The sequence below is a fragment of the Nyctibius grandis genome, chromosome W (genome assembly GCF_013368605.1).
Source record: "Nyctibius grandis isolate bNycGra1 chromosome W, bNycGra1.pri, whole genome shotgun sequence".
In the NCBI taxonomy this organism is placed as follows: Eukaryota; Metazoa; Chordata; class Aves; order Nyctibiiformes; family Nyctibiidae; genus Nyctibius; species Nyctibius grandis.
In genome coordinates, this window is record NC_090694.1 from 14,049,304 (window position 1) to 14,066,583 (window position 17,280).

Below are 17,280 nucleotides of genomic sequence, written 5' to 3' on the forward strand. Positions count from 1 at the left end.
TTCTTTACCTTAAAAGAAACATAGGACACTTAGAAATAAAAATTAGTATAGATAAGGTTTTAAACATAACTTCAGTTGTTTTTAAGGTTGAATGTTTAGGAGACACTGGCGGTGGGAACTGGACTCTGATCAACCTGGATCAGGACGGGATGCTGATCACGGCAAGAACATTAAGGACGCCTATCACAGCAAGAACATCGAGGACGGGGTGTCGACCGGAGTCGGAGCGGTACCAGAACATAAAGATCAGCTAAACAATGGAAAAGAATGGACTTTTGTGGACTCTTGATGAAGGAGGAAAGAGGAATTGAAATAGTGGATTATTAACAGAAGCTTATGAAATGTTTATGATGTAATTGATTATTAGTTTCTATATAAACCGATAGTGAATTTGAGTCAGGTACCATTCACTGCGGTGGTGGTCCAACTCTGAGTTGTTAATAAAACCAGCAAACCTAGAGACCCGGACTCTGCCAATTTTCTTTAACAGAATTTGGCACCCCAGATGGGACTCGAACCCACAATCCCTGGCTTAGGACACTGCTCCGATTCTCTGAGCATTCCCGTCTCCAACGCCTAATTGCCGGCAACAAGGGTGAGTTCACCTGGTGGTCTTGGGAATGGGTATACTCAGACATTAGGAGCCTGTGTGTTTAAAATTGCTGAGGAATTTTTGAAACAAAGGTAACCCGGGAAATTAAGGAAAAGGTAAAATGGGAATTGGACCCAGCATTGAAAGGGGGACGCCCCTTGCTGAGGTGTTGGAGAATTGGAATAGAATCCCGTTGACCGGGACATGTGGGAAAAAGAGATTTATTTTGCTGTGTCAAGAAGAATGGCCATTTTTAACTAGGGTCCGAGGTGGAGGACCTAGAGACATCTGACCCTTTAAAGGGACCTTTGATGCGCATAAATTGAGATTCTTAAGGGTAATCCTCGAGGATGAAGGGAGTCAAGATCTTGATTTTTGGTATATTTGGTACTATTGGGCAAATGCAAAGAAAGGCAAAAAAAGAGCCTAAACAAGTGAAACCTTCCATTCCTTCAGCGCCCGTGCTGGAGAAATCGAATCCTTTCACTGACAAGGGATTTGGCACGTATCCCATGAGGTTGGAATACATCCCAAACCCTAGAGCTGGACCTGGAGCTCCGCCAGAGGTTCCACCAGTCCAACCTGTTGTGAGACATGAACCTTGGAAACAAGGAGATTTAGTAAACTGGCAATCAAAATGCCACGCATCAGAGAGGATGCTGAAAAATGTGCTGAGATGCTATCTGGCAATTTTACTGATTATTCTCCAAATTGGAATGATGTAAAGACCCTCATGAGAGAGCTCTTTACAGCAGAAGAGAGGAAAAAAACCTTACAAAAGGATCGGGAAATTGCACAGAGAGATCAAACTCAAGGGCTACAGCCCTGGCCCGATCAAAACCCAAATTGGAATTTGGCCACTGAGGATGGCGCCAGACTCCAACGAGAAGCCTTACAGCAACTGGTGGAGGCTGTTCGGCAAGCTGGCGAAAAAAAAATTACTAATTGGACAAAGGTAATGGAATGTAGGCAAAAACCTGATGAACATCCCAGTGATTACTGGAGTCGGTTAAAAGCTACTCTCCTGAAATATGGAGGAATGACAAGGGACAATTTTCAGGAACCCCTTGCAATCAGTGTATTTGTGGATCAATCTGCACCTGATATTAATAAATATTTCAAAAAACATATGCCAGGGTGACAAGGTGAAAGCCTCACAAAGATTCTTGGTATTGCCACCTTTGTATATGATGGGAGAAGTGAAGAGCAAAAGAAACAAGATCAAAGAAGAGAGAAAGGAGCGAGAGAGAGAGAGATCAACCTTTCGGCACCGCAACTACTCAGAATTACCAGCACGGCAGGAGAAGAGGTTTTTCACAAGGCTGTGGAAGGGGAGACCAAGGAAGACAAAGATTCATTCCCTCTTGAACTGATACCCTGGAATGTTTTTTTTTACTGTGGTAATTTAGGGCACATTGTCCGGTGTTGTCCTCTGAGACCACCTTCCAACAACGGTGGGAGAGACAGAGCGGAAAGACCAGGGCGTCCACATTCTCGCTGAGAAATTTATGGATCGGGACTCTGGGATTAAGGTAGATAACGAGGGACTTATCACAGCTAAGGTAAATGGCATTCCTGTTAAATTCTTAATAGATACTGGTGCAACTTTATCATTGTTAAATTTTCATGTGTCACAGCTATCTGATGAATTTGTAAAGGTTACTGGGGTTTTGGGTGAAGAGAAGTTACCGCTTTCTCTTCCCCTTCCTATTGTTTTTGATGATCGTTTGATATGGGGTTGATTTGTTATTTCGCCAACTTCTCCTATTTCACTATTTGGGAGAGATTTATTACAGGAATTGGAAACATGCATAGATTTAACTCCCAAAGGAATTCGATTGATCATAATGGGAATACAAACTGTAGAAATTCAAGAAGGTGAGCTTAAAATCCCAAAAGAGTTAAAGAATGTACCTTAAAAATTATGGAGTCTCTCCGGAGATGATATTGGACTGTTAAAATCTGCAGAACCTATAGTGATGAAAACAAAAGGAGGGACTCCCCCGTCTATTAGACAATACCCAATTGTGGCAGAAGCTATCCCAAGTATTGGAAAACAAATAAAATCATTTTTGGAAAAGGAGATTTTAAAAGAATGTCAAAGTTACAAAGATGGGGATCCAGAATATAGATTTGTATTTGTAATTGTTCCCCATCCAGTAGTACCTGATCCAAATTTGATTGTTACTCAAATACCTATTTGGGGAAAATTTTACACTGTATTGGATTTGACTGGAGCTTTCTTTAGCATACCTGTGGCTGAGGAAAGCCAGCACATATTTGCCTTCACTTGGCAAGGGAAACAATTAACCTGGACTCGGTTACCCCAGGGATTTACAAGTTCACCAACTATATTTTCCCAAATTTTGAAAGGGAATTTGGCTGATCTGTTTTTTCAGTGTAAGTCTGAATTGATACAATATGTAGATGAGTTATTGTTAGTATGTCGTTCAAGGAAGGATTGTGTTACAGACACTTGGTATTTGTGTAATAAATTGGTTGTAAAAGGTCACCGAGCATCTCCATCAAAATTGCAGTCCATCAAATGGGGTCTGGAGAGGCAAAAAGCTTTTACAACTCTGAAAGGTGCCTTAATGCAAGCACCAGCTTCAGGTTTACCAGATTATAGTAAACCTTTCAAATTATATTGTGATGAGCAAAAGGGAAATGCTAGAGGAGTGTTAGTCCAAACTTTAGGACCACATGAAAGACCAGTAGCATATTTTTCTGCTCAATTAGATCCAGTTATACAAGGAACACCATTTTGTATAAAATCAGTAGCTGCAGCAGCAGAAATGGTAGAAAAATTGTAGATCAATAGTGCTAGGACATCCCCTAACTGTATGCGTACCCCATGAAGTTGAAATATTATTGAAACAATATGCAGAAAAATCACTTTCACCGCAACGGGCACATAGATATGAACTGGTTTTACTTTTGGCTGACAACATCACACTTCAAAGATGCAATACTTTGAATCCAGCCACTTCAATACCTTTGCCGACTGAAGGGGAAAAAGATCAACCTGACTGTACCCAGGTATTAGCAGTATCCAGTAAACCGCGCAATGATCTTCAAGACCAACCGCTGAGCGACCCAGACATCAACCTTTTGACAGACGGCTCGTCTTTTTACGAAGAAGGAAAAAGGTACACTGGCTTTGCAGTAACAACAGAAAAAACTGTGTTAAAAGCTAATCCTCTTCCTAGTGCTGTGGGGGCACAAGGCGTGGAAATCATAGCGCTTTCGAGGCTGCAAAGTTGGCAAAAGGTTTAAAAGCTAACATTTACACAAACTCTAAATACGCTTTTGGAGTTTGTCATGCTACAGGTACCCTGTGGAAAGAAAGAGGATTTTTTACTTCAGCTAGAAAAACCATTGCACCCGGGAAGGAGGTACGAGACCTTTTAGAAGCTATACAGTTATATAAAAGCTCACACAAACCACCAAGATGCACTGTCGCGAGGAAATCGCTTGGCTGATCAAGCTGCGAAAGCTGCAGCCAAACAAATTCATCTTATTATGGCAGTTCTGTGTGCAGCAGAGAAACCTGACAGGCTTCCAAGTGCAGAGGAGATGTATGAGGCTCTTCCAGAGGAAGAAATGAAATTTTGGAGACGACTTGGAGCGGAACAATGGGATGGACAATGGACACTGGGCAACAAGCCCCTACTCCCGAAAAGGTATTTACTACCTGTTGTTCGGTGGTTTCATGAAAAATGCCATGGGGGACCTGAGGGACTTGCACAAAGAATTCAGCGGCTGTGGGCTGCACCCGGAGTCTGCTTTGCAGTGAAAAGGATTACTGAAAGCTGTAAACTTTGCTGACAATACGCTACCACTAGGATTCAGCCACCTCAAGGTAAAAGACCACCCGCGGTGTTTCCTTTTCAAGGATTACAAAGTGATTATGCTGAAATGCCAAAGGCAATGGGGTATTCATACTTGTTAGTGATTATAGATCAATTATCAGGATGGGTAGAAGCCTTCCCAGCAAGAAAGAATGATTCAAAAACTGTAGTGAAAGCGCTGTTGAAAGAGTTAATACCCCGATATGGAGTTCCTGAAGTAATTGATTCGGATAGAGGAGCTCATTTTTCAGCAGCGATTCTGTTCCAAGTTTATAATGCTTTAGGAGTCACAGGGAACTTACATACACCCTATCACCCTGAGTCCTCTGGACAGGTAGAGAGAATGAATGGGACCAGAAAGGAAAAAATTGTTAAAGTGTGTAAAACAACAGGGTTGAAATGGCCAGAGGCTTTGAATTTGGTTCTGTGGGACATTCGGAACACACCCAGACAACCTGTTGGGTTATCGCCAGCAGAAATATTGTTTGGGCGAGTTTTGGCTGTTCCAGGCACTTATTTGCCAGAAAAAAAAAAAAAAAAAAAAAAAAGTTTATTGGATGGAGATGAACGAGTGACACAATATATACTATACTTACAAAATTCTTTCTTTGAAATGCGAAAGCATGCCTATTGGTATCGAGGTGGATCTCCTGAGATACAAGTACATAATATTCAACCAGGAAACAAAGTATTGATAAAAAACTTTAAGAGGAAAAATAGATTTGAACCAAAATGGGAAGGACCCTATGTTGTACTTTTAACTTCTCTTTTTATGCTGTCAAAGTTGCAGGGAAAGAAACCTGGACCCATCATTCTCATGTCCGCAAGGAACCCGAGGAAAGATGAAATATTTAGTTTGTTCCTTTTTTTTTTTTTTCCATCTGTAAATGTTGCTGTTTCACCTTGTGTAAGATTGCTATTCGTTACCAAGATTCCAATACCAATGCCTCTCGTGTGCTTTATAATAATTGTTCTTGGCGATCTGCAGGCTTCTTTATAGCAATTGAGACAAAGACTGGGGAACTCATTTTTACATGTAGCTATCCAAAGATTGAGCCCAGAGGAATTATTTATCAATTCGGAAAAAAACGATAATAAATATATCTGGGGAGATGATAGAAAAATTAGCCAATGCCTCAATGCACGGATTTCTGACATTGCAAAAGGAAATTACAGAGCTCTCTAAAATCACAATTCAAAATAGAATGGCTCTAGATATGATATTAGCCTCACAAGGAGGAGTGTGTACAGTTTTAAATGATAGTTGCTGTATGTACACAGACCGATCAGGAGAACTGCTCACAGATGTGCACAAAATTTGGGAAGTGAGTTCTGTGATGCAAAAGGTAGAAAGGGACGACACCTCATGGGGATTTACTGAAACACTCTCTTGGCTCACATCTTGGTTCCCAGACTTGGCCTTATGGATAAAGAAGCTGATTGTAATTGTCTTGCTTATAATTATTGTCCTTGTGATTGTACTAGTGTTGGGACAGTGCTGTGTGAGATGTTTTTCTTCCTTTGCTTCAAAAATAGAATCATCATGGAGATACAAATAATTGCAGGGATGCAATAAAAAACAAAAGGAGGGAATTGTTATAGAAATTTTCACATAATTAATGTAAAAGTTCTTATGAGTTAGAGAGACAAGAATCAATAGGAGTGAAATAGAATAGTGAATAGAATAATTAATATAAGTCTATCTGAATAAACACAGGTGGGCTTTCACAATCCATGAATATTGTTCTCAAAGCTCCTTGTGTAATCCTGACCTAGGACTGAACAAATCATCAATCAAAGCTTAATGAGTAGCTAAGCAGGAGTAGGCCTAGAAGTATTACCTTCTGATGATTTTAGTAAAGGGGATGTATGGTTAACCTTTTCTTTACCTTAAAAGAAACATAGGACACTTAGAAATAAAAATTAGTATAGATAAGGTTTTAAACATAACTTCAGTTGTTTTTAAGGTTGAATGTTTAGGAGACACTGGCGGTGGGAACTGGACTCTGATCAACCTGGATCAGGACGGGATGCTGATCACGGCAAGAACATTAAGGACGCCTATCACAGCAAGAACATCGAGGACGGGGTGTCGACCGGAGTCGGAGCGGAACCAGAACATAAAGATCAGCTAAACAATGGAAAAGAATGGACTTTTGTGGACTCTTGATGAAGGAGGAAAGAGGAATTGAAATAGTTAGTGGATTATTAACAGAAGCTTATGAAATGTTTATGATGTAATTGATTATTAGTTTCTATATAAACCGATAGTGAATTTGAGTCAGGTACCATTCACTGCGGTGGTGGTCCAACTCTGAGTTGTTAATAAAACCAGCAAACCTAGAGACCCGGACTCTGCCAATTTTCTTTAACATTGGGGGGGGAATATCCCAAATTCAGGACCAGAGTATTTGTGGGTAAGCTGAATAAAGTTTTAATCTTAAGTACATAAGGTAAATATAGGTTTTTATTAAACATTTTGAAAGGATTTTAAGAAAACCAGGTGGAAATTTCCATCTGCATATGAGAATGCCAGTGCTAATACAAAATTTAATAACAATATTTAAAGTAAACTCAGTAGCTGTGACTGTGCTAGAATGTGTTTTGCACAGGTAAAACCATCTTCGTTATCATAAGTTATACACATGTAATACTCCATGTATCATTTTCAGCTCATTGCAATCCTACTTGAGCAAGAGGAAGAAAGGGAAATAACCTCTTGCCCAAAATAATTTATTTTCACAAAATCCAAATTTATATTACAATTTAGATAATTTAGATTATTTTTCTGGATTGGTGGATCCTATAGAACTAAGTATTTGCTTTTACTTTTAGTTATTTACGTAAAATGGTGTATATGCATATTCTCCTAGAAAATCATATAACCTTTCTCATATCATTTTTAGGTCACAGGCAAGAAGTACTGGCAGTGTCTTGGTCCCCACATCATGAATATGTTTTGGTAACAGCAAGATGTTGCTGTACTGTTATATGCACTAAAAATGTCTGATGGTAAAATTTTATATATTCATTATGCATGTTTTTTACAATTCGAATGCACTTTTAAAGTTTATCTTCATAATTTACTTTCACCTATTTACAGCTTTGTAGATCATGCCTAGAAAAACTAAGCCTGAAAAGCTATCCAAATAATGCTTATTTTATAGGAAGCTTATACAGAATTTTGAAATAGTAATTGCATTTAAAGGTATAGGAAAATGATAGAGCATTATCAAGTTACTTAATTCTTACTGTTTATTAGTGTGCACATTGCTGATCTGTTTTATAACAAAGTAAAACATTGTCCTGGTTTCATTGGGATTTGGTTTCAGTTTGTGGCCAGCCATGGTGATCAAGGCCCTTAGCAGTTAAATCCAGGGCAGCTGACCCTGGCTGGCCCACAGGTGTATTCTATATTATTAACATCAAGCTCACTATAAAAGGGAGGGTTTGAGGGAAAGACGTTGGCCTCTTCCTGCTCTCCTCTTCTCCTTAGTTTCTAATGATTGTGATTCCTAGAACAACTTACTGGTGCTCTGTGGATAAGTATACTTTTGTTTGTTTTGTGTTGTTATTTATATTGATTTTTTCCTTTCATTAAAATCTGGTTAACTTCAATGTACAAGTCTCCCTCTCCTTTTTCCAATTCCTTTCCTTATTTGGGGAAGGGACATTGGGTAAGAGAAAAACTGCTATTGTTAAGCCCAGGTGCGGGCTAAATGAAGACAAACATGTTTAACTCAAAGTACTGTCCTGGTTAATCCTTCTCAATTATGCCAAAGAGCATAACACAGTAGCTTAGCTGATGGGTAATAACTTTCCAATCTGCAGTAATCCAGTAAGTATGAGCACATTTGGGTTTTTTAATTATTTTTTTTCCATTCCAATGGTTTTCAGTCTAAAAGATCCTCTTGGCTTTCCTATAGCACTTGCAAATGTTAGCTTTTGATTATAATGTGACATTTTTCTTCTCAATTTCTTGGTTGGCATTTTTTTTTTTTTTTTTTCTTTTGAATTGTATCAAGAAATGGCTGTTTTATATGTTGAGAGTGAAATTTGAATAGGTTGATATCAGAATTGCTTCCTCTTGGCTTGGCTTATGATGGCAAGCTTCTGAAAGGCTAAATATAGCTGGGAAATTTTCTAACAGTGTGATTTGTTTATTTTAGCAAATGAAAAATTGTTTCCTTGTTTTCCCATCACAAAAATAGTAGCAGATTTTAAGTATTGATTTGTTGACATTTCCTGAAACATTTTGCTTCAGTCATATAACTATAAACTACATCTATCTCTGTTGTCATGTCGCATTATGATAGTTGCATGTTAAACATATTTCTTATTGCTCTTTCTTAATTCAGTAGTATAGTTGGACTACTATTTCCTAATAACATAACTCAGCTTTGACATTTGCTAAGACAAATATGGGCAAGAGCTGGCAACACTGAGATAAAGTGAGGAGAAACTGAATGGTACTGCTGAAAAAAGAATTATAGAATAGTTTGGGTTGGAAGGGACTTTTAAAGGTTATCTAGTCCAACCCCCCTGCAATGAGCAGGGACAAGTTCAACTAGATCAGGTTGCTCAGAGGCCTGTCCAACCTGGCCTGGAACACTTCCAGGGATGGGGCATCCACAACCTTTCTAGGCAACCTGTTCCAGTGTTTCACCACAGAATCACAGAATGTTAAGGATTGGAAGGGACCTCAAAAGATCATCTAGTCCAATCCCCCTGCCAGAGCAGGATTACCTAGACCATATCACACAGGAACGCATCCAGGTGGGTTTTGAATGTCTCCAGAGAAGGAGACTCCACAACCTCTCTGGGCAACCACCCTCATTGTAAAAAAATTCTTCCTTATATCTAGTCTCAATCTACCCTCTTTTAGTATAAAACCATTACACCTTGTCCTATCTCAACAGGCCCTACTAAAAAGTCTGTCCCCACCTTTCTTATAAGCCCCCTTTAAGTATTGAAAGCTGCAATAAGGTCTCCCCGGACCCTGGACAAATTTTATATGTTAGGAGATGTGACTGTTTTCCAAGACAAGTGTATGTTTGCTTGTGACCACTTTGGGGGAGGGAAAATATATTTCTTGTTTTTATGTGGCTTGCATATGAAACATCTTATTTCAAATTTTGTCATCAGTCCTCCCGGTCAAAGGGAAGGGAGCTAAAAGGGACAGTTGAATTAGGCAAATCACCACATGGCTACAGGACTGGTGGCACAGCCAGGGGTTTGGCTACTTAGACCACAGAACTTGCTTTGAGAAAGCTGGTCTTCTGGCAGCTGAGGGGGTCCATCTGTGAGAGAAGGGGAAGACCGTATTCAGTCATAGGCTTGCCAAGCTGGTGAAGAGGGCTTTAAACTAGATTTGGTGGGGGAGGGGAATCTCAGTCGATCCCAATTCAGCCAGTCCGATGCCAGGGCCAGCAACAGGTTCCCAGAGACTGGAGAAGGATCACAGGTCAGCAGGAGAGTGCCTGAAGAGCAGCAGAAAGGAATTCCAGGCGGTAAGTCAGCTTTGGGGGCCCAACTGAAATGCCTCTATGCAAATGCACGGAGCATGGGGAACAAAAAAAAGAGGAGCTAGAGACATGCACATACCTGCAAGGCTATGACCTTATTGGCATCACGGAGATGTGGTGGGATGGCTCTGATGACTGGAGCGTTGGAATGGAGGGATACAGGCTTTTTAGGAAGGACAGGCAGGGGAGACGAGGAGGGGATGTTGCGCTCTATGTCAATGATCAGTTTGAATGCATGGAGCTCTGCCTGGGGATGGAGGAGGAGCTGACGGAGAGCTTATGGGTCAGAATTAAAGGGAGGGCAAGGACTGGAGACATTATAGTGGGTGTCTGCTACAGGTCATCTGACCAGGAAGACCGAGCGGATGAGGCTCTCTATAGACAGATAAGTGTAGCCTCACGTTCACAGGCCCTGGTCCTCATGTGGGACTTCAACCACCCTGATATCTGTTGGAGGGACAGCACAGCAGGGCATAAGCAATCCAGGATGACAACTTCCTCCTCCAAGTGATAGAGGAGCCATGCTGGACCTTGTTCTCACCAACAAGGAGGGGCTGGTGAGGGACATGAAGCCCAAGGGCAGCCTTGTCTGCAGTGACCATGAAATGGTGGAGTTCAAGATCCATAGGGCATCAAGAAGGGCATGCAGCCAGCTCACCACCCTGGACTTCAGGAGAGCAGACTTTGGCCTCTTCAGGGACCTGCTTGGTAGAGTACCTTGGGATAAAGCCCTGGAGGGAAGAGGGGGCCCAAGAAGGCTGGTTAGTATTCAAGGACCACCTCCTTCAGGCTCAGGAGCAATGCATCCTGAAAAAGAGGAAGGCAGGCAAAAACACCAGGAGGCCTCAATGGATGAACAAAGAGCTCCTGGATAATCTCAGGCACAAGAAGGAAGCCTTCAGAGGGTGGAGGCAAGGGCAGGTAGCCTGGGAGGAATACAGGGAAATTGTCCGAGCAGCCAGGGATCAGGTTAGGAAAGCTAAAGCCCCGATAGAATTAAATCTGGCCAGGGACGTCAAGGGCAACAAGAAATGCTTCTACAGGTATGTCAGTGATAAAAGGAAAACTAGGCAAAATGTGGGCCCTCTCCAGAAGGAAACGGGAGACCTGGTTACCCAGGATATGGAGAAGGCGGAGGTACTCAATGACTTTTTTACCTCAGTCTTCACCGGCAAGTGCTTTAGCCTCACCACCCAAGTCTCAGAAGGCAGAGGCAGGGACTGGGAGGATGCAGAACCGCCCACTGTAGGAGAAGATCAGGTTTGAGACCATCTAAGGAACCTGAAGGCACACAAGTTCACGGGACCTGATGAGGTGCATCCACGGGTCCTGAGGGAACTGGCGGATGAAGTTGCTAAGCTGCTATCCATCATTTCTGAGAAGTCGTGGCAGTCTGGGGAAGTTCCCACTGACTGGAAAAGGGCAAATATAACCCCCATCTTCAAGAAGGGAAAAAAGGAAGACCTGGGGAACTACAGGCCAGTCAGTCTCACCTCTGTGCCTGGCAAGATCATGGAGCAGATCCTCCTGGAAACTATACTGAGACACAGAAATCAAGGAGGTGATTGGTGACAGCCAACATGGCTTCCCTAAGGGCAAATCGTGCCTGACAAATTTGGTGGCCTTCTACAATGGGGTTACAGCATTGGTGGATAGGGAAAGAGCAACTGATGTCATCTACCTGGACTTGGGCAAAGCATTTGACGCTGTCCTGCATGACATCCTTGTCTCTAAATTGGAGAGACATGGACTTGATGGATGGACCACTCGGTGGATAAGGAATTGGCTGGATGGTTGCACTCAAAGAGTTACGTTCAATGGCTCGATGTCCATGTGAAGACCAGTGATGAGTGGCGTTCCTCAGGGGTCGGTATTGGGACCGGTGCTGTTTAACATCTTTGTCGGCGTGGACAGTGGGATTGAGTGCACCCTCAGCAAGTTTGCTGATGACAGCAAGCTGTGTGGTGCAGTCAACATGCTGGAGGGAAGGGATGCCATCCAGAGGGACCTTGACAGGCTTGAGAGGTGGGCCCGTGTGCACTGCATGGAGTTCCACAAGGTCAAGTGCAAGGTCCTGCATGTGGGTTGGGGCAATCCCAAGCACAAATACAGGCTGAGTGGAGAATGGATTGAGAGCAGCCCTGAGGAGAAGTGTGGGGTTCCCACAAGACAATGGTCATGTACTGAACGAGCTATGTCCAGGCATATCCAGGGGGTGGTAATGGGGTGGTGATGAACTAGCCAGTCATAATACAGAACAAGGGCCTTGGCTAGGACACCAACAAAATATGGGGAAGTTGAGGACCTTGGCTATGAGACAAACAAGATATGGGGAAGTTGGAAAGCAAGAAAGAATGCTGCACCTGCAAGATATAGCTTTTTAGCATAAGCCAATCAGAACTAATATAGAGGTGCGTGGACAAAGCATACTAACCAATCATAATAGAGATGACACGTACACGGAGCGTGCACGGAAACAGAATAGTGTAAATGTACCCTCAGATAAGTAAATAAACGAGATCTGCTTAACGATCATATTGGTCTGCGTGCAGTTACTCCGAGCCCTCTCGCGAACACTGACAGAGAAGGACTTGGGGGTGATGGTTGATGAGAAGCTCAACATGAGCCAGCATTGTGCGCTTGCAGCCCAGAAGGCCAACCGTATCCTGGGCTGCATCAAAAGCAGTGTGGCCAGCAGGTCGAGGGAGGTGATTCTGCCCGTCTACTCTGCTCTTGTGAGACCCCACCTGGAGTATTGTGTCCAGCTCTGGCACCCTGTGGGAATCTGGCCCTTCCTTTTTAGCATTGTCTCAGAAATCGTAAACCACGTGCTCGGGCGACATCTTATGGCGGCTGCCTGGAATGCCTGAGCCTGGCAACGTAAGATGGCGCAATAAGCTAGGCGCCCGCCCTCCACCCGCCTCCGGATGCGTGTCTCCGGTGACAGCCTGGCAAGGGGCCAATCCTACGGCGCAGGAACCGGACATGTCCCGCCTTCGGACCTGTGATTGGTGCAAACTGTTGACTGACGGCTCCCAGTCACATGACTCTGCCGAAAAGCTCTATAAAAGAGGCTGGATCACTTCAACACGCGGGACCCTCACCGCCATCTTCCAAGTAGGAAGGAGGACACCGCTGGATCTCAGGGTGGTGAATATTTTCTCTTTCTCTTTCAACTGTTTTCTCTGTTTCTTTCTTTCTTTTATCTCTCTCTCTTTCTTTTCCTTGAATATTGAGTTGCCTCAGTGTTGGATCTAATAAAGTCAGAGCCAAGTTTGTTGATACCGTGCCTCGGTTGTGCTTTGTCTGAACTCAAGGATCACGAATCTTTAATATTTCGGGTCAGGATTTTTTGGGGGTGCTTTACCTGCAGGCAGGTTAAGCATACCGGGTGTTCGCATTGAACCAGGCACGCCGCACGTGGGCTGCACTGGAATTATTTATATTTTTGGCGGGCCCTGCGCGCGGGCTGTCTGCATTGAACCAGGCACGCCGCACGTGGGCTGCACTGGAATTACTAATTAGGCGGGTCTCTCTCTCTCGGGGAGCAGGGGACGGGGATTGTCTGCATTTTATTTCTAGATTTGCTCCTTTTTTGACTAATTAGGCGGGTCTCTCTCTCTCCCTCTCTCTCTCACGGGGGGCGGACGGGGGGCGGCTGTCTGCATTTTATTTCTAGATTTGCTTTAGAGGCGGACCTTAAATCCGGAACCCGACATTTATAAATTGGCGTAGTCGGCAGGATCCTTGAGTTTTCGGAAGGTATCAATAACTTAGAGAGAATGGGTGCAATTCTGAGTGCATTTGATGTAACGCAAGAGCAGGAGTTGGAGGACTCGGCACAGACGCCGCAGACAAAAGAGCTTTTGGTGCGGTTGTTGCAAGATCGGTTGGTAACTTTAGAGGAGAGAAACTGTGAATTGGAGGAAAGGGTTAAAACTCTGCAGGATGAAGTAGAGAATGAGCGGGAGAACGTAAGGTGTTTGCAGGAGGCTTTTGTGGAGAACTTACGTGCTTGTGACTGCAGGGGGCGACGGAGTCGTGCACAGGCAGCTGATGCAGCCCCGTCCCCTGGTGATGATCACAAAGGGGATGGTTTGTACCGCAAGGGGGAACCAGAGGAAGCGAGGACACGATGTGATTTACCGCAGGGTCCTACGCAACCCCTTCGACCGCTGGTTAAGGTCGAATATGCTTATGAGGATAGTGAGGACCATAATCCTAAGATGGTTACTAAGGAGGTGCCGTACACAGCAGCTGAATTGGCTAAGTTGAAAAGGGATTTTTCACGCAGTCCAAAGGAGTCTGAGAATGAGTATGTGTGGAGAGTGTCGTTGACTGGTGGTGATCAGATTCTGTTGAGTGAAAGAGAAGCTGAGGGATATTGGGGACCTGGAGTGTTTTTGACTACTGGTGATAATAGAGCCCCTTGGTCTCTCACTCAGCGAGCAGCTTATTGGGCTGGAGGTTTGAATCCCTTGGAGAGGGGAGATCCTCTTGCGCTTACAGGCTCGGTGGATCAGCTTGTGGAGAATGTGCACAAGGCGGCTTGTTTGCAAATGATGTATGATCGGGAATTGAAGCTTAGGCAGGAATCCCCAATGATGATACCGGTAGATCCTGAGAGGATGACTCCCCTGGTTAGAGGTTTGCCTGATTCATTGAAACCCTTAGGAATTCAGTTGCAAGGTACTATCAGAAATACCCCTCAGAGTGCACGGGTGACAGCTGCTTTAACTGGAGTTTTAACCCCGGATCGCCGTACCCCAGAACAGAAGGTGTGGACTTGGGGGGAAGTAGCTCAAGAATTGATTAACTATGGGCGAAAATATGGTCCTGTGAAATCGGAATCTAAAACTGTGAGGCGTGCGGAGGCGAATTTTCCTCCAACGAGGCCCTCTCCCCCGAACCCGGTGAATTCAAAGAAAGATACTATATCTCACAGGAAAGCATTGTGGTTGATAGGAAAACATAAGGGAATACCCCTGAAGTGTATGAATGGGCTTAATACAGAACAGTTGGAGAAAATGGTACTAGGGTGGTCAGAGAGAGGCACGAAAGTAATTACCACTGATGAGGGATGGGTGATTAAACCACCAGAAAAACCACCAGCTAGTGTCCCTGGGGGAAGGTGCGAGATTCCCTCTGCCCCACCTTGGGTGGAGCAGGAGGTAGTTTTTAAATCTTCCCCCAGAAGGGAGGAAAACTAGTTCCTTCGCCCGTCTCTCGTGAGCGGATGGGCGAAGGGTGGATGCACATTAGACAGCTCACCCTCACCCCTCGAGGTGATTTGATTTCATATTGTGTGGTGGGACCTAAACAAATACCTATTCCTTTTGTAGTGGACACTGGTGCTCAAATCTCTGCTATACAGGAGGATGATGCCCATCGATGTGGACTAAAACCTTCAAAAAAATCCCTGATGGTGTCAGATGCATTCGGGAATGTTAAGGCACAGACGTTAGTGCGAACCTCTCTCAGACTCCCTGGGGAAGACACACCGATTACTGTAGAAATGGTAATGGGAGAATTCCCTTCAAATCTATTGGGAATGGATGTCTTAAAGGGCCATAAGTGGACAGACAATAAGGGAGGTAACTGGATATTTGGAGTTGCCAAACTAAATTTGAGACTCCTGATTCCAGCCCCTCCCCTTCCCCCATCTGCAGTGACTAATGTGAAACCATATTCTCTACCCCTGGGAGCCAGAGAGGGCATAGCCCTTGTTTTGACAGAATTGCGGGAACAAGGAATTATAGTTCCCACGCACTCGCCTTACAACTCTCCGGTATGGCCAGTGCGAAAACCAAATGGAAAATGGCGACTGACGATTGATTATCGTCGATTGAATGCCAATACAGGACCCCTAACTGCTGCTGTGCCTAACATTGCTGAACTCATTAGTACCATTCAGGAGCAAGCCCACCCTATTTTGGCAACTATTGATGTTAAAGATATGTTTTTCATGGTTCCTCTCCAACCAGAGGATCAGGCTCGCTTTGCCTTCACTTGGGAAGGACAGCAATATACATTTACAAGGTTACCTCAAGGGTTTAAACACTCCCCAACTCTGGCACACCATGCCCTGGCCAGGGAGTTGGAACAAATCCCTCTGGAAGAGAATGTCAAAACTTATCAATACATTGATGATGTGCTAATAGGGGGAGACCAAATTGAATCTGTGGGCAGGATGCAATCAGCAATTATCACACACCTGGAAAGGTTGGGATTGCAAGTCCCACCTGAGAAGGTTCAATTGCCTGCAAATGAAGTTAAATTTCTGGGAATCTGGTGGAAAGGAGGAACCATGTGCATTCCAGATGATACTCTGCTAGCCTTAGACCAGGTAAAATTACCTACCTCAAAACGAGAACTGCAGCAAGCACTAGGAACTTTGGTATTTTGGCGAAAACATATCCCTGATTTTTCCATAATAGCTAGGCCGTTGCATAATTTGTTACGGAAAGGTGTCTCTTGGGAGTGGACCCCTGTCCACGAGGAAGCTTTACAACTACTGATATTTGAGGCTTCTAGTCACCAAGCCTTAGGTCCAATTCATCCTACCGATCCCATCCAAATTGAATGGGGGTTTGCTGAATCTGGACTATCACTTCACTTCTGGCAAAAGGGACCAGAGGGACCCCCGAGACCTGTTGGCTTTTATTCTCGTAGTTTTAAAGACGCAGAGAAACGTTACACAGTATGGGAAAAGGGATTATTTGTGGTAAGCTTAGCGCTACGAGAGGCCGAGCGCACCATTCGCCAGCAACCAATCATTCTCAGAGGCCCCTTTAAGGTAATAAAACCAATTTTAGCAGGGACCCCACCCCCTGACGGGGTGGCACAACGAGCATCTGTGCGGAAATGGTATGCACAAATTGAACATTATTGTGGTATCTTTAATGTAACAGAAGGCACACCTAAAAAATTAGCTATACAGGAGGAATTCTCTCCAAGTCGTGAGAATAACCTCCCACCTCCTGTCATACAAGTAGCGCCTCCTTTTTCCAAACAATTACTGAATGCCTGGTTTACTGATGCCTCAGCCAAACATGAGGGAAAAGTGTGGAAATATCGGGCCACTGCCTTACAAGCCCAGACTGATGAGAAAATCATAACAGAAGGTGAAGGTAGTGCACAAGTGGGTGAATTAGTTGCAGTTTGGAATGTTTTCCAACATGAGGCTCAATCTTCCTCTCCTGTCTATATCTATACTGATTCTTTTGCTGTCTTCAAGGGATGCACCGAGTGGCTTCCTTTCTGGGAGAAAAATGGGTGGGAAGTCAACCGGATACCGGTATGGCAAAAGGAA

General features: G+C 43.8%; 1 protein-coding gene across 1 annotated transcript; it reads left to right on the forward strand.

Annotated features, from left to right (window-relative positions):
- The first annotated feature begins 10,489 nt into the window (after positions 1 to 10,489).
- LOC137675671 (uncharacterized) lies at positions 10,490 to 15,370 on the forward strand. The gene is made up of 4 exons (XM_068421844.1): positions 10,490 to 10,676; positions 13,788 to 13,942; positions 14,141 to 15,099; positions 15,343 to 15,370. Exons 1-4 carry the CDS (start codon positions 10,490 to 10,492, stop codon positions 15,368 to 15,370), a joined length of 1,329 nt encoding a protein of 442 aa, XP_068277945.1.
- Positions 15,371 to 17,280: the final 1,910 nt, after the last annotated feature.